The sequence below is a fragment of the Manis pentadactyla genome, chromosome 8 (assembly GCF_030020395.1).
Source record: "Manis pentadactyla isolate mManPen7 chromosome 8, mManPen7.hap1, whole genome shotgun sequence".
In the NCBI taxonomy this organism is placed as follows: Eukaryota; Metazoa; Chordata; class Mammalia; order Pholidota; family Manidae; genus Manis; species Manis pentadactyla.
The window spans coordinates 106,371,275-106,399,105 of NC_080026.1; the positions used below are offsets into that span (position 1 = coordinate 106,371,275).

The 27,831-nt window shown below is 46.8% G+C and overlaps 1 protein-coding gene and 1 long non-coding RNA gene across 51 annotated transcripts in view; one reads left to right on the forward strand and one right to left on the reverse strand.

Annotated features, from left to right (window-relative positions):
* SORBS1 (sorbin and SH3 domain containing 1) overlaps positions 1-27,831 on the reverse strand; it is a 233,980-nt gene that overhangs the window by 83,537 nt on the left and 122,612 nt on the right. For 23 of the 50 annotated variants that reach the window (XM_057506116.1, XM_057506117.1, XM_057506129.1 and 20 more), the window contains 6 exons: positions 24,245-24,373; positions 13,072-13,184; positions 8,547-9,269; positions 7,576-7,938; positions 3,845-3,989; positions 11-40 (listed from right to left, as the gene is read on the reverse strand). In XM_057506116.1, the coding sequence (XP_057362099.1) occupies positions 11-40; positions 3,845-3,989; positions 7,576-7,938; positions 8,547-9,269; positions 13,072-13,184; positions 24,245-24,373 (1,503 nt within the window). Of the gene's footprint in view, positions 1-10; positions 41-3,844; positions 3,990-7,575; positions 7,939-8,546; positions 9,270-13,071; positions 13,185-13,307; positions 13,805-24,244; positions 24,374-27,831 lie in introns of those variants that run through there. The other 27 variants (XM_057506159.1, XM_057506141.1, XM_057506157.1 and 24 more) reach the window with 8 other exon arrangements.
* The window catches only part of LOC130684616 (uncharacterized), a 78,953-nt gene continuing 59,067 nt past the window's right edge, over positions 7,946-27,831 (forward strand). Inside the window, exon 1 of the long non-coding RNA XR_008998964.1 lies at positions 7,946-8,573. This is a non-coding gene — a long non-coding RNA (uncharacterized LOC130684616). The remainder of the gene's footprint in view (positions 8,574-27,831) is intronic.

Genomic DNA, 27,831 nt, shown 5'->3' on the forward strand with positions numbered 1-27,831 from the left:
TCTCACCTACCTGAAAGGCTACTGAGTCGTTTTTGCTGTTCTGTGATAAAAGAGAAAATACACATTGTAAGATTTACACAGACATGGTGAGACCACACAGTCATAACTCACTAGCACCACCGTGCCTGTATCCTCAGTGCCCTCCGGGCTTAGATGCCAAAATGCTGTGCAGTCCAAGCTAATAACGTGGCTCCCATTCCCCAGGCGCTACCTCACCACAGACCTGCACCAGGATGCAGGGACTGTCGCTGTTTTCTGATTGTTTACATCTGGTCTCAAGATGATCTGATCACTGAAGGAGACCCTCCCAACTCTGCTGGATTCAAGGGAGCAGGACCTTATGCAATGCCAGTCTTGGTACTTTTGAGGGAAATGTAATGATAACCATAGCAGCTACCATCTCCTGAGAGCTTGCTAAATGCCCTTGTATTAACAGCTTTCACACAGTTTTAACCTGTTAACAATAACCCTAGCAAATAAGTCAGGTTGGTTGAGCCACTTCAGATAAGGAGCAAAAACTACTCAAGATGACACAGAAAATGAGGGCTGGGTCTAGAAACTGGATTCCCCGACTCCTGGTCCAGGGCTCCTCCCCATCTCATCACCAGGCCCTGCTGCTCCTTAGCATCAATGGGTCTATTGGCTCCTCACGCTCCTGAACACTCACAGGAAGGGGAGGCCAAAAGTCTCCTTTTGGAGAGTTCTGTGTACGTGCTACGGGATGACCACAAAGATGACCTTTACCTTCCACAGCACTAAATATAAAGCAGCCACACAGATAAAAATAGAACGCTTGCCAGCCCATGGGTGCCATCATCATCCCCCTTGGCCGCGTCCCCACCCTCCCTCTAGAATCAGTGGGCACAAGAAGTAAACAGAGTAGCAGAGAAGCTCACAGCTGATGGAAGCAACCCTGTCCACTTCTGGCATGTGAACACATTCACCCTGGCTGGACCACAGGAGCCTAACAGAGCTCCAGGCTCAGCTCTGCCAGCAACTTGCTAGATGACACTGACCAACTACTTAAACTCGCAGCCCCAGTTTCCTCTCCTGTTAAATCAAAGCGCTCACTGGATCTATGGCCCACAAACTCTGGTCTGCAAGGTGCAGACAAGGCCTTCCACAGCTCGCAAAAGCCAATGTATTCAATTTAAGACTATGTTCCCACTTCCGAGGTGTGAATGGCCTTTCTTTCAGAGAATGATGTGTGAAGTAGGGAACAGCAGTTGTTTTTCAGGCGTTTTAGCAAAGTAAGAAATTAGCGACCCTAGGGGAGTCCCCAGATTGTGTCACATGACCAGGAGATCCAAAAGTCTGGGAGCCCTGGAGTCCATGCTCTCCAACAGGTCTGTGGACTGCCAACACCTGCAGGCCCTGCGAGATGCTAGAAAATGCAGAACCTCAGCCCTTCCCCAGACCTCCTGGACCCAAACCTACAAGGTAAGACCACTCTAAAGACTCTACACTGACTGAAGACTGAGGGGCTTTGAGCTGGTGGACCATGTGCCTCTTCCAGTCCTAGTTTTCTGATACAAATCCTCCTTCCCAGACCGATCATAGGTGATTTGTTCTCAGACACACATAATATGAAAGCTCAGGGACGAGGGCAAGGGGCTGTGGTGCACGGCCATCTGTGCCAGGCCGGAGCTGGAGTACCCCTTTATTTGTACACAGTTGGGGAGCTGGCCTGGAGAAGGCAGGCTATTGTCACACTATGTCTTAGGACATCTAGGCAAGAAAAAAAGGGAACCTTTCTACGATGACTAAACTAGAATTCTAGTAGTAGAGTAAAGTTCTCATTCTCTCAGGAGACTTTGCAATAGTTAAGAAATTGTTTTTATGGGTACTGCCTATGAGGCAGAGCAGAGCTGCCAGGCTGTGTAAATTCCAAAGCAAATCCAAAAACACATGACCTAAACGCACTGAAAATCAGTAGTTCAGGGCTGGGCCAATGGGGCCCTTCCATTCTCCTAGACTCTTTCTGCCCCACCTTGTTAGGGAGCCCGTGGTTTGCTCTTGATGAGAAGCTACTTTTAAAGTGCTTACACTTGTACCCTTTTCTGAAGGATGTCTGATTCAGGCTGCATATTGCTGGTTCTTAAACCCAAGGGCGGGACTTGGACAAAAGAGAGAGGCAAGGAGCAAAGGCATTTGGGCAAAGAAGAAGAACCCCCTTGTTCAGGGGAAAAGCGAAAGGGAACAACAGGCCTTTCTATGCTCAGAGACGTCTCTCACTAGGTGTCACCAGAGGGACCTGGAAGCAGCTGCCGCCACACTTGGCATTTGCCAAAACTCAAATTGCCTTGGGAATAAATCCCATTTTTAGAGAAACTGCCTTTCTTTCTGGGAACTAACTTGCTTCTGTTTGACTGGATTTTTTTCAAAAGATGAGTCATCAAGAAGTTCATAGAGAACCCAAATCTCACTTTGTCCCACAGGACAGTCACTTTCTGGGCAGAGAAAGCCCCAGCCAGGAAGGGGTATGGCCCTACTGACAGGGGGCGGGGATGGGGGCGGGGGCCAGGGGGTGGATGGGAGATGGGACACCTTTCACCTTGAAAAAACACAGACTCGTGCCTGAAAATTAATGTGGGGGCCAAACACAGCAGAAAAAGTAACATTACTGAAATAACTAAGATTTGAGTGTGAAGATTTTAAGTGAGAGAAAATGTTTCATTCACCTCTTTTCAAGTCTGAAGCAGGAAAAAGAAACTCTATCTAATATGGAAAACAATAAAAAATAGATTCTAGTCCCATTCTCACCCAAGTTAATGCAGAGAGAGATGGGTGGGGAAGGGAGGAAAGCTATTAAATAGGTGAGCACGTGGTCAAGAAAAGGAAGGATTTGGTACCAAGCTTTGAGCTCTATATAAAATAATTAAACCTCTATTATTCTTTGAAATTCAGACTAAAAAGGCCTTTCTACACTAGAAACAGCTTGAAAACCTTACACTTCACACTGCAAAGGGCTTTTGAGAAAGGTAAGTTTATTCCTCTACTGAATTCCAAAAAGGAAAATTTAGGATTTGGAGTTATCTTCTGTAATTTTAAGGCAGAGGGGTCAACAAATACAATTATTACCTCAGAGCACTTCTGCTTCACCTAACAAGCCCCTTCAGTGACAGGGAAGAACCAATCAGGAGAAGCATTAAGAGAAACTCTAGAGAACAAACATGAACACCCTCAGCAGAGCTGTACGGGGCCATGCTGTGCAAGGGGCAAATGGCCACATGAACCTCATGTCCCCAGAGGGTGCCCTGAATGAGAGCCGAGGGCAGTAACTGCTGGAGAGAATGCAGGCTAGTGACTCACTATGAACAAGTTCAATAGCCTTCGTTTTAGAGGTATAAAAACACATGTTATATAGATTAGAAAGGTTTCCGTCCACTGCTTTCCTGAAATTTTGCTTTCTAGAAAATTTATAATGTCAAAGAACTAAATGATGTAGGATGTAGGACACCACTTAAAAGAGTTATTACTGTACCTAGATTTTCCAAGAAAAGCTCTGATTAGAATTCTCATGAAGAGGAATTAGGGGGCACAGACTTTTTCCTTTCTTTTCAGTGCTTTTTTGTGGAACATGCGCTGTCATCATCCAACACGTGGAACAGACACCTGTCATCCCACATCGGGACCTCTGCCTGCCTGCTGTGATCTACTCTGTGGGTTGTAGGAGTAACTAAACTGAGGCAGATGGCCTTAGGGAAGGATGGGGTATTTGAAAAAACTTCTGTGGGATGGCAGAGTTCTTGCCCCGAATGTCACAGAGTAGCTATGCTGATTCCAGTGAGCTTGGGCAGGGAGGTGGGGGGTGGGGAGAGTGTTTCATGTGAGGCTTGCTTACCTCGATTGTGTTGCAAGAGCACAATAGTAGGGTTGACAATTGTCGTAGAGGGGTAGGCAGATGACGGCTTGCTAACTGGTGCAAAGGTTTGGGAATCAGTTCTAACATGTGAGGAAGAAACTTCACTTAGCAGAGGACCTGAATCCTGGAAAGAAAACAAACACTGTAACTAACTTCAAATACTTGAAGCTTAGACTTAATGTTTTTTAAAAAGAAGAAATTTAAAATTTCACAAAGACCTTAATTATAAAAAGAAATGCAATTAATGAGACATATCATTAATTCCAGTTAGAAGCTTAATCTGGAATACTTAGGCTCTTTGCTGGTATTAGTAAGGGGAGAAAGGCAAGGTCAAGTGTTACTGACAGTCTCAGCAACGTCATTCATTATTTTACCTGGTAATTACTGTGGATCAATCCAGTTACTGAAAAAGCAAATTCCAATCAAAGAAGAATAACATGCAGAACTCATGCAATTCCAAATGTGATCCGAGAATGAGAGCTAGTTTAATTGAGAAGAACCAGGAAAGTTTAGTACACTTGCTTAAAGAAACATGAGACAAGATGAGGACAGGAAGTCACTGATATAAGAATGGGGAAGAGCTAAGTACTAGTTGGTGCTTAGAAAGCCACTCTTATCCACACCACTGAGCCACCTCACGTATCCAGTCCTACTCTGAGACTTTTTCACTCCAGTATTGATAGGGATCTCTGAAGGAATAACTTGTGGAAATCCTGATTTTAAAAACCTGAGGTCTCTGCCAGAAATACCAATAAAATTATTACTACTAACATAACCTATGGGATGGAATAATGCCAGTCTTTTTAAAGACATAAAAATAAGAACACAAAATGCAGTAAGGATATGTAGACTTTCCTCTATCACAATTTTAATATTGAAAAGTTTCTGTTTTGGAATTTATAGACCCTAAAGCCAGAATGTCATTCTTAAAGTGTTTGAAGAACAAGACTTTGACAGTTACTCTCCAGATAAAAGTGTGGCTCAAAGCAATTAGTATGTTCCATCAGAGATCAACTACTCTGTAAAGGCCTTTAGGACAAGGGCCATGCCTGCCTCTCCTTTCTTCCTGCAGCTAGCATCGTGCCCTGAAGACAGCAGGTGCTCAATAAATGCCACATGAATGACAGGAACTGCTACCAGCAAAGATGTTTCTGAACTGCTTTTGTAGCACGAGAACACCTACCCATCAAAAGAGAGGATGTGGGTGTCAGGATCCAGGACAGCTCCTGAGACACTGCAAGGCTTCCTAAAACACACTGGCTTGGTCAGTCCAAATCTTCTGAAAGTACCCTAATATTACAGCTTAAAGTTATAAGCAGTCTCTCAGTTTAGTGAATAAAACTTTTTCCAAAGACTCGAGAAGTACAACATGATCTTGTACAAAAGTGCCTCATCTCAATTTTTTCACAGTAAGTGGAAAACAATTGCACTTTCCTAATTTACTTCCAAAGTGATGTAATAAAAATACGTGACATACCAGGGACAACTCTGCCAAAATGCACCCAAGAAACAAACAAAAAACCAAGCATACGGATTCTTTAAAGTACAAATGCCTAAGGATCACATGAGCATTAAGTATGTACAAACTTTACTCTGTGGCGCAGTCTTATTTCTAGAACACATAAATGGTGATCAATTAAAAGAACCTGGATCAATCAACATGACTTTCTTCTTCCCTCTTGCTCTCAAATAGCTGCAGATGGAGTAGATATCAGCCTTCGGCTTGGCCACCATCCAGGGGGGCTCTTGCTCCTGGTAACTCATTCAGTGCAGGAACCCAAGCAGTTTCCTTTCCCCTCTTTTACCTCAGGCCAAACCAGAAGTTATCAGGCTAGCTGAAGCCCTCCCCGGAAGCGTATACCAGGCTGAGCGGCCAGGCTTAAGAAATGAGGACCCTGCTCTCACTGATCTGTCCCTGCACACCTGAGACAAACTCAGTGTGAAAATCTAGGTCTACACAAGTGATAAATTATAGGGTACATACCCAAAACACTCACAATGGTACTAATACACTAAAAACAAGACTCTAGATGCTACTCTAGGGCAACATTCTGGGCCAAACACTCTCAAAACAAGAGCAGCTGCTAAATTCACCTGTAAGTTGAGCTGGGGTGAGGAGCATGTATCAAGGAACCAACTAGCACTTTCCTCCAGCAAAGCTAGAAGGATACCTAAGCCCCGGGGCCCTGCATGGCTGGCTCCCAGCTTAACTGCCTTGTGCTGCATCAAGAGATGTGAGAAGAGGTCTCAGCCCAACCTGCAGCCATTCCCAGCTTTGCTGTGCCCAGTATCTGACTGTAAATTCTTACAAACCAAAAAAAGTTTCCTTCCTGCTTTCTGCAGGACCAGCTTCCGCTGAATGAGCCATCTGAGCCAGTTTTGTAAGCATTCCTCTTTACACAAGGGACGTCAGTACACTATTAGTTCCATCAGCCAACTGCATGACCCGCTAGATTACTGTATCTCAAAATGTGGCCCAAGGACCCTCAGCACCAGAATCCCCCACAGATGTGTGTCATCAAGTCCGAGCCCTAGGCCGTGCCCCAGACCCACTCACTCAGAAACTCTAGCATAACCCAGAGCTAATCACACCTCCCTCCTGTAAGGCTCCCATGTACACTACACTTGAGAACTGGTTGATATGCTACCAAAAACCCCTTCAGGAGCAAGGTCATACCCCCAGAACCTAGCAGCATGCCTAGAACATGGTAGGAACTCACTGCTCAACTATTAGCCAGTTACTTATTACTGAGGGACTTCCCGCCCCTCTTTGCTAGGGCAAGTTCTCAGCAACATAGGTAATATTTATGCGGGCCTCTCTGTGCCAAGCACGGTAACAGGAACTTCTAAATACTTAGTCCCACCGTACCCCACAGCCCTGTGAGCAGACTCATGCATCCCCACTTCACAACTCACAGCGAGGTTCTTAGAGAGTCTCTGGATTCCCAGGGCTCCTGGGGAGAGATCAGCCCGAATACTTTGACTCAACTTTTTCTCCTAAGCCCTTGAGCTTCCCACCTGTGACAGGGCCTCATGCCTCACAAGGTGGGACCTCAGCAGTCAGGGCCCTTGAGCTTCAATGACCACTGGGGCACTCTTGTGCCACAAATGCCCCAAGAGCCAATACTTAGGGGCATCAGAAATTTTCTGCCTTTTGAGGAAACAGTCCTACCATTTGCACAAGGTCTTTATACCCATTTGTTCACTTAAACTCAACTCTCTCATTCTCTTGTGTCGGACCCAGTCTCTGCCATTGATGCATATAAAAAAGTGTGTTTACATGCTAAGTCAACAAAGAGTGACTCTTTTTGTCCCCTAGAATCTCACTTGCTACCAGGTGGAGAAAATACTGTTGGCTTTTCCACATAAATTCTTCAGCCTTCCTCAGCTCTCAACGTTTTATCTGCTTGGCCTGGGAAGAGGATATCTAGCTAAAGGAAAGGCCACAGAGGTTTTCTTTGTGGGAAAACAAAGTTATTTAACAAAGATGTACATTCCAAATAGGACAGAGAGGAACAGGGACTTGAGACCCCGGGACACACACGGGAGGCATGCACTCCAGTGAAAGCAAACACGGTTCCCGTTGCCACGCAAGCACAGTGGCAGCCAACACTTCCCTCAGAACTTAGTACTTCAGTGAGAAAGGGGTTTTTTACTGCCAGAAGCAGACGTTCAGGAAAGCTGTGAGGAGGGGATTCCGGCAAGCTTACGGTACTTGGAACAGCTCCCGTGAGGTCAGGCTCTGAGACTCTGCGGAGGCCCTCCGGTCCTGGAGGGACCAGCAGAGGCGGTGGTGAGAAGGATGGAGGTGTCTGGCTAACGGGGGGACGGGGGCCAGGAGCACTGGCTGGCTGGCCGTGGTGGGACCGCCTCTGCAGATGAGGGGGAATGAAATCATCTAGAGTCGGGAAGGTCAGAGGTGAGCTGGCAGAGGCGGGCGCCGGGACTGGGGGGCCAAGCAGCCCCAGAGATGCTGGAGGTCTGGCAGTGCCTTCTTGCCCTCTGTCGGTATTAACCAGGTAGAGAGGGACAACTATTACCTCGGGCTGGGCTGGGCCGGAGGAAGTAGCATCCTGTAGGAAATAAGGGGGTCGTTACATAAAGGGGTACAGCAGGGAAGAAGGAATTCCATATTTAAACAGTTGAGAGTGGACATGCAGTGATGTACTCTGAGAAATATTTAATCGGTGCCCTTTCCTCAGAGTACATGACAGTCAGTGCTGGCCAGTTGGCCTCCTGACACTCTATGACACAGAGGGAAGGAACCCCATCCAAGTTTACTTTCCATCCATCTATTTTTGAATCCTTTTAACACTTCAGAGGGAGAGAAAGAACAACAGAACAGGCAGGCAGGCTGTGTTTAACCCCCAAACCGCTTGCAGAGCCTAAAGCTTGAGAGTAAACACAGTTTCTTTGGCACCTTGGGATACAACATAAACACTGCATTTCACCATATCACTCATCGGTGGATTCCACCCTCCAGCATACTTACATATGTACGGACAAGAGAGAGACACAGAGAGGACTGTGCTGAGATGTTTAGAGAGGAAAATTCGGGATTCAAACTGCGGCAGTATTAACAAGGAAAGGGAAGGTAGGGCAGCCCAGAAGACAAAGGAGCTGCTCGCACAAGTTTCAAAAGAGACGGTGTAGAGACACACAAACATTCCTAATTCCTTGCCTTGGCTGGATAACACGGCTGCAAAAGGTAAGGCTCTTTTCTCCTCCGGTTTTCGGGATCAGAGGTAACCTGGGGGCCTAGCACAGGTGGTCTCACTGCGCCTGAGAACGAAGGCCGAGTCCCCAGGGAAGGACTCTCGCCACGGTAAACGGCATCTTTTCGGGTGTCAGAGAATAGCTTGGGAGGGTCAGGAGGAGGAGCAGAAGGTGGCTTTCCTGTGCCAGCTGTGCGGGAGGCAATGCTAGGAGCTGGTGCTCGCGTGCCCGCAGCTTCTGAGGGAACGCCTTTGGCTGGGCCACGTGCAGCGCAAGAGGCGTTTTCCAATGCCACCCGGCAAATGTTATTGGATAAACAAGGTACGTATAAGCTGCTGACCTTCTTATTCCCAACTGCCTCATGACGTGGGTTAGAGCTCACATTCTCACTAGGAACTGTCCTGCTGGCTACACAGTGGCGCTGGGGTTGGGATGAAGCACTGGTGTGCATGGAACCTGGAGGCAAGGACCCAGGATGCACTGCACCTTTGGGAGCTGATCTGGCTGCCAGGGAGACAGAAACGCGCCAGGGTGGTGAGGGGTTCTGCTGGCTGGGGGTGCCAGGCAGGACGTAAGGCTTTGGTGAGCTCATGTAGAGGGAGTCCTTGTTGGTACTGTGGGTGGTGGGGGGCTGCCATGCAAAGCGGTTCTCTTTAGGGAGAGGAGGGTGTGGGGGAGAGAGAACCTTCTGCAGTGTTTTCAAAACACAGTATTAAAATGGAGAAAAGAGAAAGAGGGGAAACGGAAAGAAGGACGACCATTAGAAATAGCAGCATAACATGATGTGAAGAAAAAACAATTCTTGACATATTTTTAAGCAAATCCTCAGCTTAGACTCCTCACTGTCCCATTTCTCTTCTGGGTAAAGCCAAGGACTAAATCATACTCACCAGGATAGGCAGGCCTCACTCTCTTCCATCTCAGGGAAGCTGAACTCAGCCCAGGAGAGGCCAAGGGCTAAGTCAGTTTGATACTAATCCCTGGTGACCTGCGTCCTTTAGACTTCCTGACTGAAGAAGGGGGCTGCTCAAGGGCTGAATACGAGCAGAAGAGGCCCTGAAGCCCCCCATCTTCTTGCATCTCCTTTCCTCAAAGACCTCTCTCTTTGTGCCTTTAGCTTTAAAAGTTTACTGAAACTCTTGAGTCTTTCATTTTTTCCCTTAGGAAATGGAGAAGCAGAAGGGTCATCATTATCTGTGATCACAAGAGGGGGATGTCTTAACTGAATCACTGAGATTTAGCACTCAGTTCCAGAAGCAAAACAAATTAAAACTCACCAAGAAGAGAAGGCTAAGGACTTAGAATCCATGCGTGCTCTTCATTCAGAGAAAACAATTTGATGGAACTAATTATTAGAAGGAAGACAGGAGTGAGATTAAAAGCATTAGTCTACCATTTTTGATGCTCACAGAACACAAAGTGTCCAGGCAATGGAGGACTTGATCGGCCTTTGGGATTGGACTGTGGCTGGTTTATTAAATTCCAGCCCCTTGCCCATTCCCATCCAGCCTGCCAGCAGGCACAGACAATCCTAGAGTGGGGTGATCAGCGCCAGGCTGCGGACTTCAGTCACAGTTCCAGGCTCAGAGCTACAGAGCTGTAGTTCTCATCTCATTCCTCTCCCTCAAACACAGCTCCTAGCTCCTCCTTGGATCTCAGTGGGACAGAGAATCAAGAAATGGGGTTAATCTCCAGAATGATCCTCATTTCAATGAGAGCCATGTGTCAAAACCTGTGGCTCAACAGGATGAGGTAAGTTTATTTTCCTAGTGTTGGGGACAGAATATGTGTCCCCTAAAATTCATATGTTGAACCCCTAACCCCAAGTGATGGTTGTAGGTGGGGTCTGTGAGAGGTAATTAAGGTTAGATGCAGTCACGAGGGTGGACTATGTACAGACTAAACAATGCTCTCTACAAACAAAACACTTGAACTAGCATGCACCAAAGAGACTGCCAGTTAAGTTGGTAATAGTTGTCAATTTTGAGTTAGGCTCAGACTTACTTTGAGCTCAAATGTCCCACATGTGATTCCTTCTTGTCCAAGGATAGAAATCAGTTTCAATGAGTTCTTTGAACTTAATTTGGCTGTGGCACATATGGTGCCAGGGCTGTATTACATCAGCCACAAGCCTTCCCAGGGCTTTGACCCTGTAGAGAAGACGCTTGCTTCCCTGAGTGTTGACAATGCACTCAGAGCCAAAGGCATTCTTGTCCTGAGGCTTCATGCAGCCCCAAAGAAGGAGGGGGACAGGCACAGTCACTTTACACAGAAGGAACTGCTTTCTGATTTACTGTACACATTGCAGGAACTACATATGTAGTTTGCATTCCTCCCTACTGGGCTCCTAATGAAATTCCACTTATCTTTATTAGGAGGTGAGGCAGTGGAAAATAGGGTTGTTGAAGAATCTGATATATTCCTAATTTGTAGAGTTCCAGAAACTACCACTTCCCTTGCAGTCCACCATGATGATGCTGTCAGAAGGAAAGGCAGCCTATGGGAGCATCAGCAGACAGGATCTGCTCTGGCCAGTAAGTCCCCTGGACCCAACTGGGTCCTTCTGGGGAGATGCAGGCCTGCAGGGGTCTGAGCTGTCTTCATCAGAAACCAAGCCAGGGCAGCCATCAGCCTGGCCCACCTTGGCTTCATCCAAGCCAGTGTATACTTACAGCTCTGGCAATGGCTATATGAACAAGAAGCCACTTTTTTCATTCAGAAAACAAATCCAATAGGTAATGTATGGTCCTTGCAAATTGGATGGCCAATTTTACATTGAATATACAGAATAAAACCTCAGGTCAGCAATTTATTAGGTTCCCTTCAAGATATCCCAGTAAAAAGAAAATTCTTGCATAGTGACAGATGAGAAAATAGACTATTCATATGCAATATTAGAGGATGTCCACCTTATTATAAGGCTTACCCTGATGAACTCTTTGAAGGCCATGTTGAACACAGTGGTCTGAATACAACAAATGCTTAATAAAGATGTGGTAAAGAAATGCATTTAAAAGGAATTTTTATTTCCTTCACATACTTTTAAAATTATCTCTTTAGAAGAGCTATTTAAGAAGCCAAAAGGAATCAGGGCATTACCCTCTGGCACAGTCACTGATAGCAGAAGATACACTTCTATACCTGCCTTGGATTAATCCACGCTAGTTCCAAACGGGGAAAAAGCCAACTGTACTCATTCTTGAGACAGCTGAGAAGGAAGCATGTCTGCTGTAAGAGCACACTTATCCATCAGGAAAGGTCTTACAAATGGAAAAACTATAGCAAGTCGTTTATTGGACAACTGACCTCCCAGGTTCCCATGTCTAATGAGGACTTCAGGAGGCCAGGAGCATTTGCAGCTCCTGGTTCTTACCGGGGGCCCTGTACGCACATGGCTGTACCCAAGGGAAGCAAGCTACGGTGGGGGGAAAGGCTCAGTGGTGCTGCTCAGCATGCAAGGCAGAAGATCCAGAGGCCGCCTCCAAGCCCGGGGAGACGGGGGTCTGCAGAGAGGAAGGAAGATGTCATCTCTGGCTCAGCTTCATTTCAGGGACCAGGGCAATTTTATGTCCTCAGGAGCCAAGGATCATCAGAAAGCGGGTGGGAACCAGGAAGGCACACGGAATACCCGGCTCCTCCTGAGTTCTGGGAGCACCTTCATAGAAGGCAGGCATAGGTGAAGTGCACCACCCAGGAATGCATTTCTGTCATGGTGTCTGAGCAGCACAGCTTCCTTTAAGAGAAAGGACTGCTCCATTCCACGGATGGTACTCCTCTGTGTGAAAACACTCTTCACAGATGGCCTGAATTAAAACAGGGTGTGTCCCTTTATCAAAACAGCAAGGTAACAACAGTGAGAGGAAGAAAGAAAGATCAGGAAAACAACCTGGAGGAAAGACTTAAGTAGAATTATCCCTACTCCAAGTTGCACAACTTCAGGAATTTTCTTCAGCAGGGCAGAGCTCGGAGGGCTAAGCTCCACAGCAGTGCCCTCTGCCTTCTGTCTGCTTGCTCCTGGGTGGTTGGACTAGGGTTTGGCTACAGCACCTGATCTGAATCGTAAGGATGGAGTTGGAATTCTTAAAGCTCAATTCTCACAAATTAGTAGAATAAACACAAGTGTGTACTCTTCTCTTGAACATTATACTCTAAAGAGTTTTTAGCAAACAGGCTCACACCTTTCCCCCTAGTTATTCTAGGCTAAGTGGATTCTGTCAGAACAGTTCCACATACATTTCAAACCTAGAACACACTGTGTGGCTTATATTTCTAACATCCTGGTCCACACCAACCTCGTCCTATGCCTGCGCTCCCTTGGTCCCCAGCTGTTCACTGACTCTGGTCCTTGCAGAGCTTCTCCAGAGTCGGCCACAAGCACGACTCAGAACCTGGTCCATTACCAACTGGGTAAGCAGGAAGTCCATGTGTAAGCTAAATGACTCCAACCAGTACGACTCCCAGCCCCGACCCCACCCTGGGCACGTGCCTACCTGCGACTTGTCAGAAGGAAGACTGGGATGCACACTTCTGTAGCCCTTGGCAGCGAGCGAAGAGGGCTGGGCATTTCCATTGGCATCAGCCTTGGAAGAGAGCCTCCACTCATCTGAGAGAAAGGAAGGAAAAAAAAAAGAAACCCCTCACTCAGCGGGAACATCCCCTGGCTTCCTTCTAATTTAAGAGTCCCTGGTGGAAGGCAGGAACAGAGAGAATCCAAGGGAAACTGTACCCGCTGAGGAATTCTCAGACTCCAGACCTACGTGTGGTGCAGAAAGGATGAAGGCAAGAAGCAAACAGGAAACAGAAATGGTTACATTGCAGGAAGCAAGCATGTACTGCAGAAGAGATGAAAACCCAGCACCCTGTTGTCTGACACAAAATGCCCTCAGTCACGATGGCCTGATTACCATAGGAACCCACTCTAAACCATGATGTGCTCACAGGCGCTGACCTTTGCAGACACAAGGCTCACATTCACAGGAATGAAGAAACAATTGTTCCTTGACATTCTTATTTTACAGACAAAAAGGCAACAGAACACTCTGTTGTCCGTCCCTACTAACTCTCATTTGCTTTTTCAGTCCAGATGGGGACTTGGACGGACCTCTCCTCATTAGCAGCCAGGCTATTTGGCAGACCTTGGGGAGAGAGCAGATGAGCAGTTTGTCTGTGGCCGCTGGTGCTAGGCTAGGGGGAGAACATGAGTTAAGCCCAGAGGTATCTGCTGTGACAAGGACTTTTTTCTCCCTGCCCGCTTTTCTTCTTTCCATTAAACGAGCCATATAAACATTTCAAAATCTAACCACCCCTTCTGAGTTTTCAATGCACTGTAAGGCAGCCTTGTCTCCCATCAGCTGGCTACCACCCTGTCCTCCTAGCCATCTCCCAACACATGTCAAGGACCCTAAACCTCTCCTAATTTGACCCACCTAGCACCACAAGGCACTGGACCTCAATTCAGATCCTGGCCCTACGACCAGTGAGCTCTTATGACCCTGGGCAAGTTATAAACCTCATTTTTCCCATCAGAAAAATGGGCATAATTACATGCCTGCTTCATAAGTATTGTTATAAGAACGAAATGATATGATGCATAAGAATTGCTTAACACAGTGCCTAGCAGAGCTCAGTAAATGCCTGCTGTTTGTCATCTTCTGCATCACCTCTTGTCTCTATTGTCCACTTAGCCCAGGGTTCAGCAAACTTTTTCTGTAAAGGGCTAGACAGCAAATATTTCAGGCTTTGTGGGCCATGGAGTCACAGTCCAACTATTCAACTCTGCTGCTGTAGCACCACAGAAGCCACAGGGAATATGCAAATGAATGAGCATGGCTGTGTTCCAATAAACCTTTATTTAGACATTGAAATTTTAATTTCATATAATTTCCATGTGGCATATAATACTATTGCTTAGATTTTTCTTTCAGCCATTAGAAAATATAAAGACAATTCTTAATTAATGGGCTTTACAAAAATAAACATGGGCCACATTTGGCCCACAGGCCATAGTCTGCTGCTAACCCCGATTAAGCCAATCTCTTAACTTCCTTCTTCTCCAGCTGCCTGCTCTTATCTCCCCCTATCCAGAGATACAGAAGGGACTCAGAGGGCAGCTCTCACCACCCAAACCTCCATTTCAATGTGGGTCCCTCAAAGACCAGAGATGGACTTTCCAATATCAAGTTGAGATTCACAAAAATTTACTGAACATCTACCTGCCAGACACTGTTAGTCACTTTTGTACCTAGTTAACATTTAACTTAGTACACAACAAGTCTGTGAGGTCATGGACAAAGAGAGGCCAAGTGACTTGCCCAAAGCCACAAAGCTAGGAAATGACAAAGCAGTGAGCCCAGGTCTCCAGAACCAAGCACAGCACTCCGTCTGCCACCCACAGCCACCAACCCCACCGCCAGCCACAAGAGAACACCTATGTTCCAGTGGGAGGTGGTGGAAGCCGGAAGTGATTCTGAGTGATCTGCATCCATGCACAGCAGTTCAGCTGCGCCAGAATCACTGGGAAGCTGGTTAAAACACAGATTGCTGGGGCCCACCCCTAGAGACTCCGACTCAGTAGATGGCGGGGAAGGCCTGAGAGTGTGCACTGTCAACAGGACTCTAGGTGGTACCAGGGCTGCTGGCCCGCATTGAGAACCTGATATAAGGAATACTCAAAAACATCCTAATTCTGGAAAACTACCCATTTTTGTGTATTTATTTTCCCCTCTAAGAGAGTTTTTATAACATATTTCAGTTGTATATTTCTTTAACTTGTTGCCTGTTCCTTCTGCTACCCCCCTACACACAATTCATGTATTTGTTGTCTCTTCCCAGGCGCCTCACTGATAAATTTGCAGGATTTTTACTCACGTCACTGCAATGCACTGGCTTGTGTGACTAAGTGTTATTAATCACTCTAAACTTCATTTTTTTTCACCTATACAATATAATCTTTACCTCACGTTACCTCACCAGGTTGCTGAAGATCAGATCAGGTATCTGAAGTATCCTCAATGTGACCATTGTTAAAACTCACTGCTGCATCCGTCCAGACCGTGGTCCAGAGATTCCCTTGTACCTGGCAGGCCCTCAAATACTAGATGACACATTGTGACACTGGTTCTCCCTCCTCCCCTACATCCATCACATTTTTACTGTCCCATCTTCCTAAATTATTCCTTGTTGACCTCTGTCAAGCCACTCTATCAAATTGATTAGAGTTACACATATACTGACTATCAATAGGTACTTGAGAGAGGGGCTACCCAATGAAGGATGTGAGCTTGAACATGGATTTGGGGGTGCATTGTCTTGCCTGTTCTTTGGTTCTTGGTTCAGTTTGTTCTATTTAGGTGACACTAGCAGATGTGCTGTGGGAAGCTGAAATGAGTCTGTCCCTCCAGAGCTCTTGGTACCATAGAAGGACTACCATTTTGGCATCAAACTACCTAGTTCGAGCCCTTGCTAAGTGCACATCTTGCAGTAAATGACTTAGCGCCACCTGTGAAATGAGATATTATCTACCTATTACCTATCTCTTTTGAGTCATGAGGACTAAGGAGAAGTATCTGGCATAAAGTAAAATTGGAATCCATAGCATAAGGAAAAAAATTTACCCAGACACAGAAATAAATTAGGGCTGTTGACTTCTGCCATTTGATAGTTTCAAGAAGAAAATATCCTTGGGGAATTAACCACTTTTTCTTCTCATTCCAAGTCATTAAAACTGTTCCCCTTACCTTGCCCCAAAAAAGGCAATTCCTAGGATCTCTCTAATTAGAGAGATGGAAGAGAATATTCCTGTCTTCCACATTAAAAGAGAGCCGTATTCCTGACATTTTTATCATTCTTCATCTGTTACCTAGTCTCGTGAACCTTGAAGGTTGTAGCAGTCCAGGGCCACTGTGCCTGAGGGTAGCAGGTGAAAGTTTATATACATAGTCATCAATGATTAACTCTCAGTTGAGGAGACTGTCAAAATGTTTCTTCCAATAAATACTACCTCAGAGCTCCTGAGAGGGGAGGAGGGCCTTGGAAAGTTGAATCTAGATAGGTTTCACAGCTCTGAAGAGGAGGAGATTTTCCATGAGAAGGAAAAATTATTCTACCTTATCTTTTCTTCCATCTGTTCTTTATATACAATCTTTTCTGGCCTGTGGCCACAGCCTCCTGATACTGTCTTTTATCTCATTCTGTGCTAATGTCTGTTCTAAAGTTGTTTAGCTGAATAGTTCTTCTTGGGCTCTTAGGATAACTTTCATTAACTCAGATTTGATGTGTTCTGGAAGAGAACACAAGAGTTAGATGACAGGTGTTAAAAGTGGGTTTAAAAGTGTTTCAAATCTCACTTGTGTTTATTTTGCATTCATGTTGTGTGGTAAAGAATTTAACCATACCCAAAAAGAGGTCTAGTCTTTGCCCTCTCGTTTCTGGGAGTTAATCTCTAAGCCCTCAGAACGTCATCCTGATATGAGTGGCTTTATGCTAGATCAATAATTTGATTTAGGGCAAGGACTCTGAACCATTATGAGCTCAGTCTCTTACCAGACTGGAGAGTGGGATCAGTCACACGGACAGTGGATAATGCCCAAGTAATAGAGTCCCAGTAAAAACTTTGGACACAAAGGCTCATGGGAACCTCCTGGTTGGCAATATTCTGAGCATACTGTTGCACCTATGTGCTGGGAACTAACATATCCTGACTCCACGGGAGAGGACAACAGAAGCTCCACGTCTCGTTCTTCAGACTCAACCCTATGTTGAGTATGTTGAGTCTCCTCTTCACTGATTTTAGTGAAGAGGCTTCTCCTCTTCACTGATTTTAATCTATATCTTCTTCCTGTAATAAAACCATAACCACAAGTAAAATAGCTTTCTGTGAGTTCTTCGGGTCCTTCTAGGAAATTACCAAACCGGAGGGTGGTTTTGAGAATCCCGTAAACTTGGTATCGTTAAGTTATTCTTATGTGAGGACTGTCCCCTCAACTTCTCAGATGGCCCTCATTTTCATACAAGCACCTGTAAGAAGGCCTGAGTCAATGGGGTAGGGAGTGTCTTTAACTGTTTCAATATCAATTTTCTTATATCTTTTTGCTACTTGCATTTCTGGAGAGCAAATGTGAGAGTGAAACCAGAGGTAATGAGCTGGTGGTAGACCCAAGAATCTTTACATCCAAAGCTGACGTACTCAAGAAGCAGGCAGGAAGGGCCAAAGCCAACTGGCACAGAGTTAACAAAAGATGACGGTTGAACTAGATTTTGGCTTGTAAGTCAGAACACAGGTATTGATGGTCTTCAGGCCGTACCAGACAGGAAGCTTGGTATCATGTCCACCAACCTGTTCCTCTGTTTCCTTTTGAGTAGGAACACCCTGACCTGGGGACACAGGTAGAGTCACCCTGAACTAAGGGTGCCAACATGCAGTCTTAGCCAGGCAGTGATACCAGGAAGTAAGGATGAGGTATGCCTATCCCAGGGGCAGAGAGTTCAACCCTAATATCACTGCAGTTCTTTCCAGATGTTCTGATCCAAAAACCAAGATCCACATTCAGAGATTACAAAGATGGTCAGGGAGCCATGGATAGGAATACAGAGTAAGCTACCCCTGAAGGCAGGCATCTAGAGAGTGGGTTTACTCTGGGCAACTCCATGAGCCCCATCTGTCACTCTACCTCAGACAGCAGCTGCTTCATCCTCTTGACGTTCCTCTGGATGCAAATGGCTCCCAAATCCACACCCAGACTCCAAATTTTTTTTTTAACATTTAAAAATTTTTGGTATCATTAATATACAATCACACGAGCAACACTGTGGTTACTAGATTCCCCCCATTATCAAGTCCCCACCACATACCCCATTACAGTCACTGTCCATCAGTGTAGAAAGATGCTATAGAGTCACTACTTGTCTTCTCTGTGCTATACTGCCTTCCCCATGCCCCCCGCTATGTTATGTGTGCTAACTGTAATGCCCCTAATCCCTCCCCAGTCCCTTTCCCTTTGGGAACTGTTACTCCATTCTTGGGTTCTGTGAGGCTGCTGCTGTTTTGTTCCTTCAGTTTTTCCTTTGTTCTTATACTCCACTTATATCTTTTTGCTACTTGCATTTCTGGAGAGAAAATGTGAGAGTGAAATCATTTGGTACTTGTCTTTCTCTGCCTGGCTTATTTCACTGAGCGTAAGACCCTCTAGCTCCATCTACGTTGTTGCAAATGGTAGGATCTGTTTTCTTCTTATGGCTGAATAATATTCCATTGTGTATATGTACCACATCTTCTTTAACCATTCATCTACTGATGGACACTTAGGTTGCTTCCATTTCTTGGCTATTGTAAAAAGTGCTGCCATAAACATAGGGGTGCATATGTCCTTTTCAAACTTGGATCCTGCATTCTTAGGGTAAATTCCTAAGAGTGGAATTCCTGGGTCAAATGGTATTTCTATTTTTAGTTTTTTGAGGAACCTCCATACTGCTTTCCACAATGGTTGAACTAGTTTACATTCTCACCAGCAGTGTAGGAGGGTTCCCCTTTCTCCACATCCTCACCAGCATTTGTTGTTCCTAGTCTTTTCTATGTTGGCCATCCTAACTGGTGTGAGGTGATATCTCAGTGTGGTTTTAATTTGCATTTCTCTAATAATTAGCGATGTGGGGCATCTTTTCATGTGCCTGTTGGCCATCTGAATTTCTTCTTTGGAGAAGTGTCTGCTCATATCCTCCGCCCATTTTTTAATAGGGTTATTTGCTTTTTGGGTGTTGAGGCATATGAGTTCTTTATATATTTTGGATGTTAACTCCTTGTTGGATGTCATTTACAAATATATTCTCCCATACTGTAGGATGCCTTTTTGTTCTGCTGATGGTGTCCTGTGCTGTACAGAGGCTTTTCAGCTTGATATAGTCCCATCTGTTCATTTTTGCTTTTGTTTCCTTTCCCCAAGGAGATGCATTCAGGAAAGAGTTGTTCATGTTTTTATTCAGGAGATTTTTGCCTGTGTTGTCTTCTAAGAGTTTTATGGGTTCATTACTTACATTCAGATCTTTGATCCATTTTGAGTTTACTTTTGTGTATGGGGTTAGACAATAATCCAGTTTCATTCTCCTGCATGTAACTGTCCAGTTTTGCCAAAACTAGTTGTTGAAGAGGCTGTCATTTCCCCTTGTATATCCATGGCTCCTTTATCATATATTAATTGACCATATATGCTTCGGTTTATATCTGGGCTCTCTAGTCTGTTCCACTGGTCTATGGGTCTACTCTTGTGCCAGTACCAAATTGTCTTGATTACTGTGGCTTTGTTGTAGAGCTTGAAGTCAGGGAGTGTAATCCCCCTGCTCCCCACCACTTTTTTCTTCCTTCTCAGGATTGCTTTGGCTGTTCAGGGTCTTTTGTGGTTTCACATGAATTTTAGAACTATTTGCTCTAGTTCGTTGAAGAATGCTATTGGTATTTTGATAGCGATTACATTGAATTTGTAGATTGCTTTAGGTAGGATGGTTATTTTGACAATATTAATTCTTCCTATCCATATGCATAGGATGTGTTTCCATTTATTGGTATCTTCTTTAATTTCTCTTATGAGTGTCTTGTAGTTTCACAGTCTAGGTCTTTCGCTTCCTTGGTTAGGTTTATTCCTAGGTATTTTATTCTTTTTGATGCAATTTTGAATGGAATTGTTTTCCTGATTTCTTTCTGCTAGTTCATCATTAGTGTATAGCAACACAACAGATTTCTGTGTATTAATTCTGTATCCTGCAACTTTGCTGAATTCATATATTAGATCTAGTAGTTTTGAAGTGGATTCTTTACAGACTCCAAATTTTCAAACACCTATTAGAAACTTGCTCCTAGACGCCATTTCCTTGTTAAAATCTCAGTATGTCAGAAAATGGAATTCACACCCTTCACTAGCAGAATCCCTCTCACTGAGGGAAAAATCCAAGATTGTGCACCATGGCAGGTGTAAAGGAACAAGCTGGGTTTGAGTAGAGGGAAATAATACCCATACTGATTAATAAATAGTATCCCCTTCACAAATCTACAGGTTCCATGAATGCCACAATTATTCTCCTAGTCAACCACAGAAGGACCTCCTGGTGGACACGGAGTGCTATTTCTCTGTGCTCTGTAAACACATACATCAAGACCTGTCATTTCCGTCTTCCAGATACACTTCTGCTCTTGACCCTGCTCTTCATTCCTACTGCCACCATGTGGGGCCCAGGCCCTATGGCCTCTAATTGGAATTACTGCAGATCTTTAATAGGCCTCCTGATCTGCATAACTAGAATGGTTACTACTAAAGAGCACCTGCTGCATACCTGGCTCTGTGCAAAATCTTGATATAAAGAGCTCACTGAATCCCAACAACTCGATTAAGATCATCCCCTTCTTACAGATGGGAAAATGCAAGGATGAGTACTTTGCTCACATCCCAAAGATAGGGAGTGGCAGAGCTGAGCCTCAATAGAGGACTATGTGACTGAAAAACTAGACCATCTCTCACAGGTTAAAGGAGTTGAAGCAAGGATTGGAAATAAGGCACACCTTGAAACGTGGGCATCAAGGGCCATGTAAGGAAGGAAATCAGGACACAGGCACTGGGCTGTGGTCTAAGACTGGGGCTTCCAGGCAAGGCAAATGATCAGCAACTTGCAGACCTACAGAGAAGAAAGAGAGCAAAGCAGAGAGGAGGCAGGCAGAGGAGCTGGGGGACAGATGCTGGCCCTGGCAATAAGGGAAGGAGCCGAGCCCTACCTGATATTAGCTACCTGCAAAGGCACTGGAGTAGGAAGCATGCCCACCCCTTGGCAAGAGCCACTCACTGCCTCACACATGGGCTCCCAGGCCAGGCGAGCCTGGCTGCCTGCAAATGCTGCTGAAAACTGTTTTCATGAGACCTGTCAAGGACCATGGGCTCCCAGGCCCTGGGACAGGACTGGTAACTGGTGTGGGCCACCAAGTTGTCATGTAGAGGCCCAGATGGATGGAGGAGGCAGGAATCAGAAGAGGGCTAGGGAGCCACAGAGAGCCAGAGACAAGAGCCATCAGATGGCTGGCCAATGAGCAGCAGAGAAAGAATACAAGATACTCAGCCCTGAAGGTCCCCTCTCTAGAGTCACATCCTTTTTTGACCTTATCCCCAGCGTAAACTCATTCTAGCCTGTTTGGTACTATTACTTGGTTTGGGTATTTTTTCCCTCTACTCAAAGTTAGCTTGCTCTTTTCCCCTAAACTGCCCTGATGCGCAATCGTGAATTTGTCCTCAATGAATGGGATTCTGCTTGTGTCAGCTTAATTCCCAAACTCCCCAAGGTCACAGAGCATTTGAAAACTAGAAAGGCTTGGAAACCACCTTGCCCAAGTCTTTCTTTCTTTATATGGGTTTCGGAGGTATGACCTACTTACAGCTGGAAAGCACAGCAGAGGACTAGAGGTCCACACCCGACTTCTGTCGCAGCAGACTATCTTTGTCCTCACCTGATGCACCCGGATTTACCCTCCCTTTTCCTCTCTTCTCCCCATTGCTCATCACACTTCCCAGTGACTGGCACACAGATGATGCTAAATGAATGTCTGCTGACTTGGACTCAATGATCTCAACTTACCAGCAGGGAAATAATCTACTGAAATTAATTTACTTAAGGTATGAATGAGTGATAGCTATCCCCTAATTCTTCAGAGTATTTGCACTTTAAAACAAGATCTTATTTCATCCAAATCAGCTGTCAGAAATTCCTAAGATACAGAATTGTTTGAGGCTAGAATTTCCGAAAGTGCCCCCATCACTGCATCACTGTACATGCACACCTATGGCAAGGTGAACAGCATCAACTCCATTCTATGTTATTGTCACACTGTAGCCAGCAGGGGGAGCTCAAGGCACCCTCTCCTCACGTTCACCTCCAGAGAAAGGGCCTGGTGATGGATGTCATTATATTGGGCCACGAAGCTATATGGAGCCAGTCTTTCTCTTTCAATTATCCCTTAGGATTATCTTGCTCAAACATCCTCCCGCTTGGGAGTTGGATCATCCCAGTTAGGCCTGGAGAGGCTGGATTAGGGCAGTCTTAGGAAGAAATCATTTTGACTGTCCTGGCCCCACCTTTCCTGGAGTGGCAAAGTGCAGTGGGGCAAGAGTCAGGTGTGGGCTTAGGAAGACAAGGCCAACAAGCTACTTTCAACTTGTAGGGCTGGAGGCCACTCACGTCTTCCCTGAACCTTGGGAAAGAGAAGCCTTCCACAGGTACCAACATTACCAGAACAGGGCCTGTGCTCAAACCCTAGCCTGGTTTCAGCTGTGGGCATCTGCCTTGGCACCAGTTACAGGTGGCTGGGACAGAAAGGAAGTCTGCTTCCTGGACGCTGGGCACTGACCATCTCCATCCTATATGATTCTACCTTACGACAGCGCACCATTCTGCACTGTACCGCAGAGTCTGTGCCCTCCTTCCTTTCCTCTCTCGTCCTAAGGGGGTGGGTGTCATGCCGGTAATTTCCCCCCTTTGTTACCTCTGAGACAGACAGAAAACTCCCACCCCCACAGCAGCAGCTCTCAACTGTGGTTCCTGGACCAGCAGCATCAGCACAACAAGGGGACTTGTCAGAAACCTCGACCTTCAAGGGGAAACCATAAATTCTGTGGCCTGGGGCCCAGTTACCTGGTTTTCCTCCAGATGATTCTGACACAGCTCAGGTGTGGGAAGCCCTCTTTGCAGAGGGCAGAGAACTGTGGAACCGTGGAGCCTCAAAATCAGTGTTCCCTAACTCCCAGAACACTTGCACCATGGAAAACCCTCTCCAGACAGGCCAAAATACTCCCCATTGGCCTACTAACAGCAGCCGATCTCTAGCCACTCATTCCAGGCCACCAGGCACGGAGCAAACACTTCACAGACTTCACCCTCACAACAGTGCTACGAGGTAGGTGCACCGTCAACCCCATTCGACCACGAGGCCACTAGGGTTGAGGGAGTAAAAACCTTGTCCATAGTTGCACCGCCAGAAGGTGGTGGAGCCAGGAAGTGAACACAGATTGAATGTGTCCCAAAGTCCCAGGTTTAAACCTCAACACCACACTCTAAACACCCATGTTTCCGGAGTGGCTCATGAAAGTAGGAGGTGGGCTTCAGATGGGGTTCTTTTGTCTCCCTTTGCTCCTAGTTTGCCCCGGCCTCAGCACTGCTCTTCTGATCCTGCTCCGCCAGCCACCAGGTTTGAGCCCAGCCCCACCTCTGCTTTGCCGGGAGCTCAGTCAGCCAGCCACCTGCACTTCTTCCCCAGACCAGTCCTACCTGGCTGGTCACAGCCAAGCTCCCAAAAGTGGAGAAACCTACCCTCTAACCCACCGCTCCCTCCCAGGCCCCTAAGCCATTGCTGTGCACACAGATGCTGTCAAGAGAGCCCCCAGTTCTGTAACAGGCTTTTAGCTCAGCTGTTTGGTCAAAAGCTAAAACAAAGTGGTGGCCACTGCTGTGTCTCTGCCCTGTTAGTTCAGGGTTACTGATCACCACCTATCACACAGGGACAAGGAGCTGACTGTCCCAGCAGCCCTGGGAGAATCAGGAGGCAGCTGGTGAATTCACTCCCTTCTGAACGAAAGCACGAGGAGCTGCCTCCCTTCCAACATGGCTTGAGCCCTCCCCAAGGCCCCAGGGGAAGCACACCTGGCTTCCTTTCAGGTTCTGGGGTGTCCTGAGGGCTCGTGGGGCTACTGCTCAGGATTCCCCTGGAGGAGGATGAGGCCCGGAGAGTCACAGCTCCTTTTCCAGTGCAGATTTTTGTAGGATCCGTATCTGAAAAGGAGAGACCCAAAAGAGAAGACTCAATTCAAGGCTCCTGAAGGATCAAAGCAATGGTTGGCCAGCAACCATTACAGCTGGGGAATGAGATGAGTCTGGTCACAGCCACACAAAGTCTGGTGGTCAACATGGTGGTCAATGAAAGTTAATTTGTGGGTGATGGAGAAGGATGAATCTCATTTTCAGAGGGTACCACGCATCATGAGGTTATGGGGAAAGGGGGGCAACAGTGAGTTCTGAGTAAATGTATAAGTTACCATATCAGCTGAAAACATGTCAAAATGAAAGCAGGTTAATTCCTTTTATTAAATGAAGTTTAGGTTGGTGAGCATACTTCTGACCAATTAGTAAGGCACAGTTCAAGAAGGAGTTTATAAAAGATTTCTCAGGCTTCCAGACTATCCTTCTTATCAGAGCAAGTCGGCAACCCCAGGACCAAGGCAGTTGCTCTGTGGAGAACCAGGCCCCTTGTGGTTCTCCAGTGGAAAAAGGAAAAGAAAATCTCCTGGTGTCAGTCAGCCAAGACCCTTGCAAGGAGGAGACAGGATGCGCTGTCTGGGGACAATGAGCATGGGCAAGAGCCTCGCACCCCAAACTTAATTTAAAAATTCACACCAAAGAAAACAACCATAAACACTGAGTCCCTCTGTGAACAGTGGTGTTCGCTGCATCCCAAGCTGAGCCGTCACCGGGTCCCGACCTCTCCCACAGCTCACAATGGCCTCATGACAGACCTGGGTCACCTGTCAGAATTCCACAGAGAAGGATTTCAAAACAGGCTTCAAAAGATCTGGGTGCTCATCCTCCAGGAAAATAAGTTATGGGGACGTAAGAAACTGAGGCAGATCACAGAGTTCTGGAAGGTACACAGGCTGAAGGTTACTTCCTGTGCAGCTGAACTGAATTCCACAGTTTTTTCAAACTGCTCACAGCATAGCTTGAATCTCTGCCCTAAAACTGTCCAGACTGGGATTATGGGGGAGAGCTTAAGGTGAGCCCTGGGCAAGATGTGGGCTCAGACGTCCTGCACATCCCCACTCCTGCCTGTGCCAGGGCACAGACAGAAGCAAGCCTCCTTCCTCCTTCACTCCTTCCCAGCAGCCCCTGTCCGACCACCCAGACAGAACAATCATTAGTGTTACAGAAGGAACAGCTGCTCCGTCAGCATCTCTTCCTGCTCAAAGAGGAAGCACACCACCACAATGTACGGCAGAGGGGGCAGCAGCCTTGGACGGCATCTGACTGGTCCAACCCTATCAAGAGGATAAGTGACAGGTGTCACAGAGCTAGTGGGAAAACTATCCATGGTCTTTTCAAAAGGATGAGGGGCACACTGAGAAATCCAGCCCTCCATAGGTTCCTGGATGCACAGCCAGATTTGCCAACTCCTTAAGGCACCCCTGGGCTAAAGCACCAGCTCAGCCTTGCTTGTCCAGAAGGAAGCTGGAGCTGACATCTGACCTGCACCCCTCCTTGGAGAGTGACTGCACGTGTGGCTGGGCAGGGGCAGGGGTGCTCTGGGAAACGGCCCTAGGTGTGGCACCTAAGGTAGCTGCTTCAAGTTCAGCCCGGTTCAGAGGTTCCCTGTGCAGCCACACTAATTCTTGGGGAGACTAGAATTCAAATAAAGCGTTGGGAGCTGGCAGTGTCTAGGGGAAGCTGTGTATTACATGTACCTCCATGTACCATGTATTGCATGTACCTCAGACCCGTGCTGGAGTGAATGTTTAGCCTTGGACAGAGCCTTCTCTTAAATGGGGGTGGGGAAAGGCATCTGCTGGTTCTTCTCCAGGCTGGCTGGCTCACAGAAGAAAACACACATCCGCACACAGAGGAGGAAAGGAAGCCAGCCGAGGAAGATTGAGGGAATGGTTCCTAAACATGCAAGGATTAGGCCTCCAAGTCTTTGTTAGAAGGGAAGGAAAACCATGAGCTTCTAATAATTTAAAAAAAAAAAAAGAAATGAACCAACCCACGGAGAGATACCTGGAGGGAGAACTAGGCCTGAAGAGTTTTTCACTGTCTTCACAGGAATTATTTTAACAGCAGAAACAGAGCGTGCACGGAAAGGGTCGGCAGTTGCTGAAAACACAAAAGGGTAGATGGTACACCCAGAAAGAACACTTGGGAAACACTTAGGCCGTGGAGGAACTGGGCAGGGACAACAGGAGGAAGTCGCCCACACAAAAGAACAATTATAAGAGCGGTGGATGCAGTGATTTAAAATAAACTGCTTTCTCTCTTGAGAGTTCGTGCCAAGAGAGCAGAGAACCCGCCCTCCAACCATCACCCAAACGCCGGCAGCTAGTGTTTATCTGTGCCTCCCGCCACACCAGGAACTTGCCAAGGCACTGGACAAAGAGATTCACAGAGACACAAATGGCCTGGCAAAGAGCAGAAGAGGAGTCATCCTGAGCGACTGCGGAGGTGTCCCTGCCAGCCGGAGGGCTCCCAGGAGTAGAGCTCCAGCCCAGGCCCCAGACGAGTGCGGGAAGGAAAGGAGCACTTTTGGGAGCTGCCTGGTGCTCTCAGCCATCACAGCTGCCTCTCCAGAACCCCAACTTCCCTGGGGTCCTGCGCCTGCTCTGACAACCACAGCCCTCTGTCCCCAAGCAAATCAGAAGCCCCATCTGCTGACCCACCCTTTTCTGGTCTAAGGTTGCCAAGTGTCCAAGTGCAGGCTCAAGATGCTGGGCAGCACCAAGCGCACAGCCCAGGATGCTGAACCCAGCTGGGCTTCGAGAGCTGCCACAGCAGCCTGGAATGCGGCAAGGGCTGCCGCCCTCAAATCCTGGGTGTCCGTGCCTATCTGCCCACTGGCTTCCCTGGGCTCCCTCCCTCCCCAGGTTCTGGAATCTCTGTGATGGGCACATCCCCACACCCTCCTTCTCACAAGCCTCCTTCCCCTCATCCTGTCTCTCTAACGGCAGCAAACAGAGGTATAAACGCTCATGAGCTATGGAGCCAATGTCACCCCAATGAGCAACACCCAGAGGTTGTGCTGCGCCAGAGCCCTGTAGTGACTGGGCTGTTTGGGAAACAAGGCTGACCCTCCTGCAGCAGTACTGTGCTGGCAACCCTTTCAAGGGGTAGGAAGAAGGGAGGCACCTCGGTGACGGACAGGTCGCCTGCCAGTCAGTGCAGCACCCTGCCAACTCCTAAGGCAGAGGGCAGCCATAGGGCATAGGCTGTCAATAACTAAGTTGATAACAATACTGTATATATACTGAGATACAAACATGCTTTCACAGCAATCCTACTGACTGCTTCTTCGGGACGACCTGGGAGATGGACTGGGTGGGAGATTTTTGTTACCATTTCAGAGCAAGAGGCAGGGGCTCAGAGAGCTGTTAAGTCATCCAGCTCTCAAATGACGATGCTAAGATTGGAATCCAGCTGTCTGGGCTTCTGGTTCAATGACCTCACTGTACCGTGACAGTGACCTTCAGGTC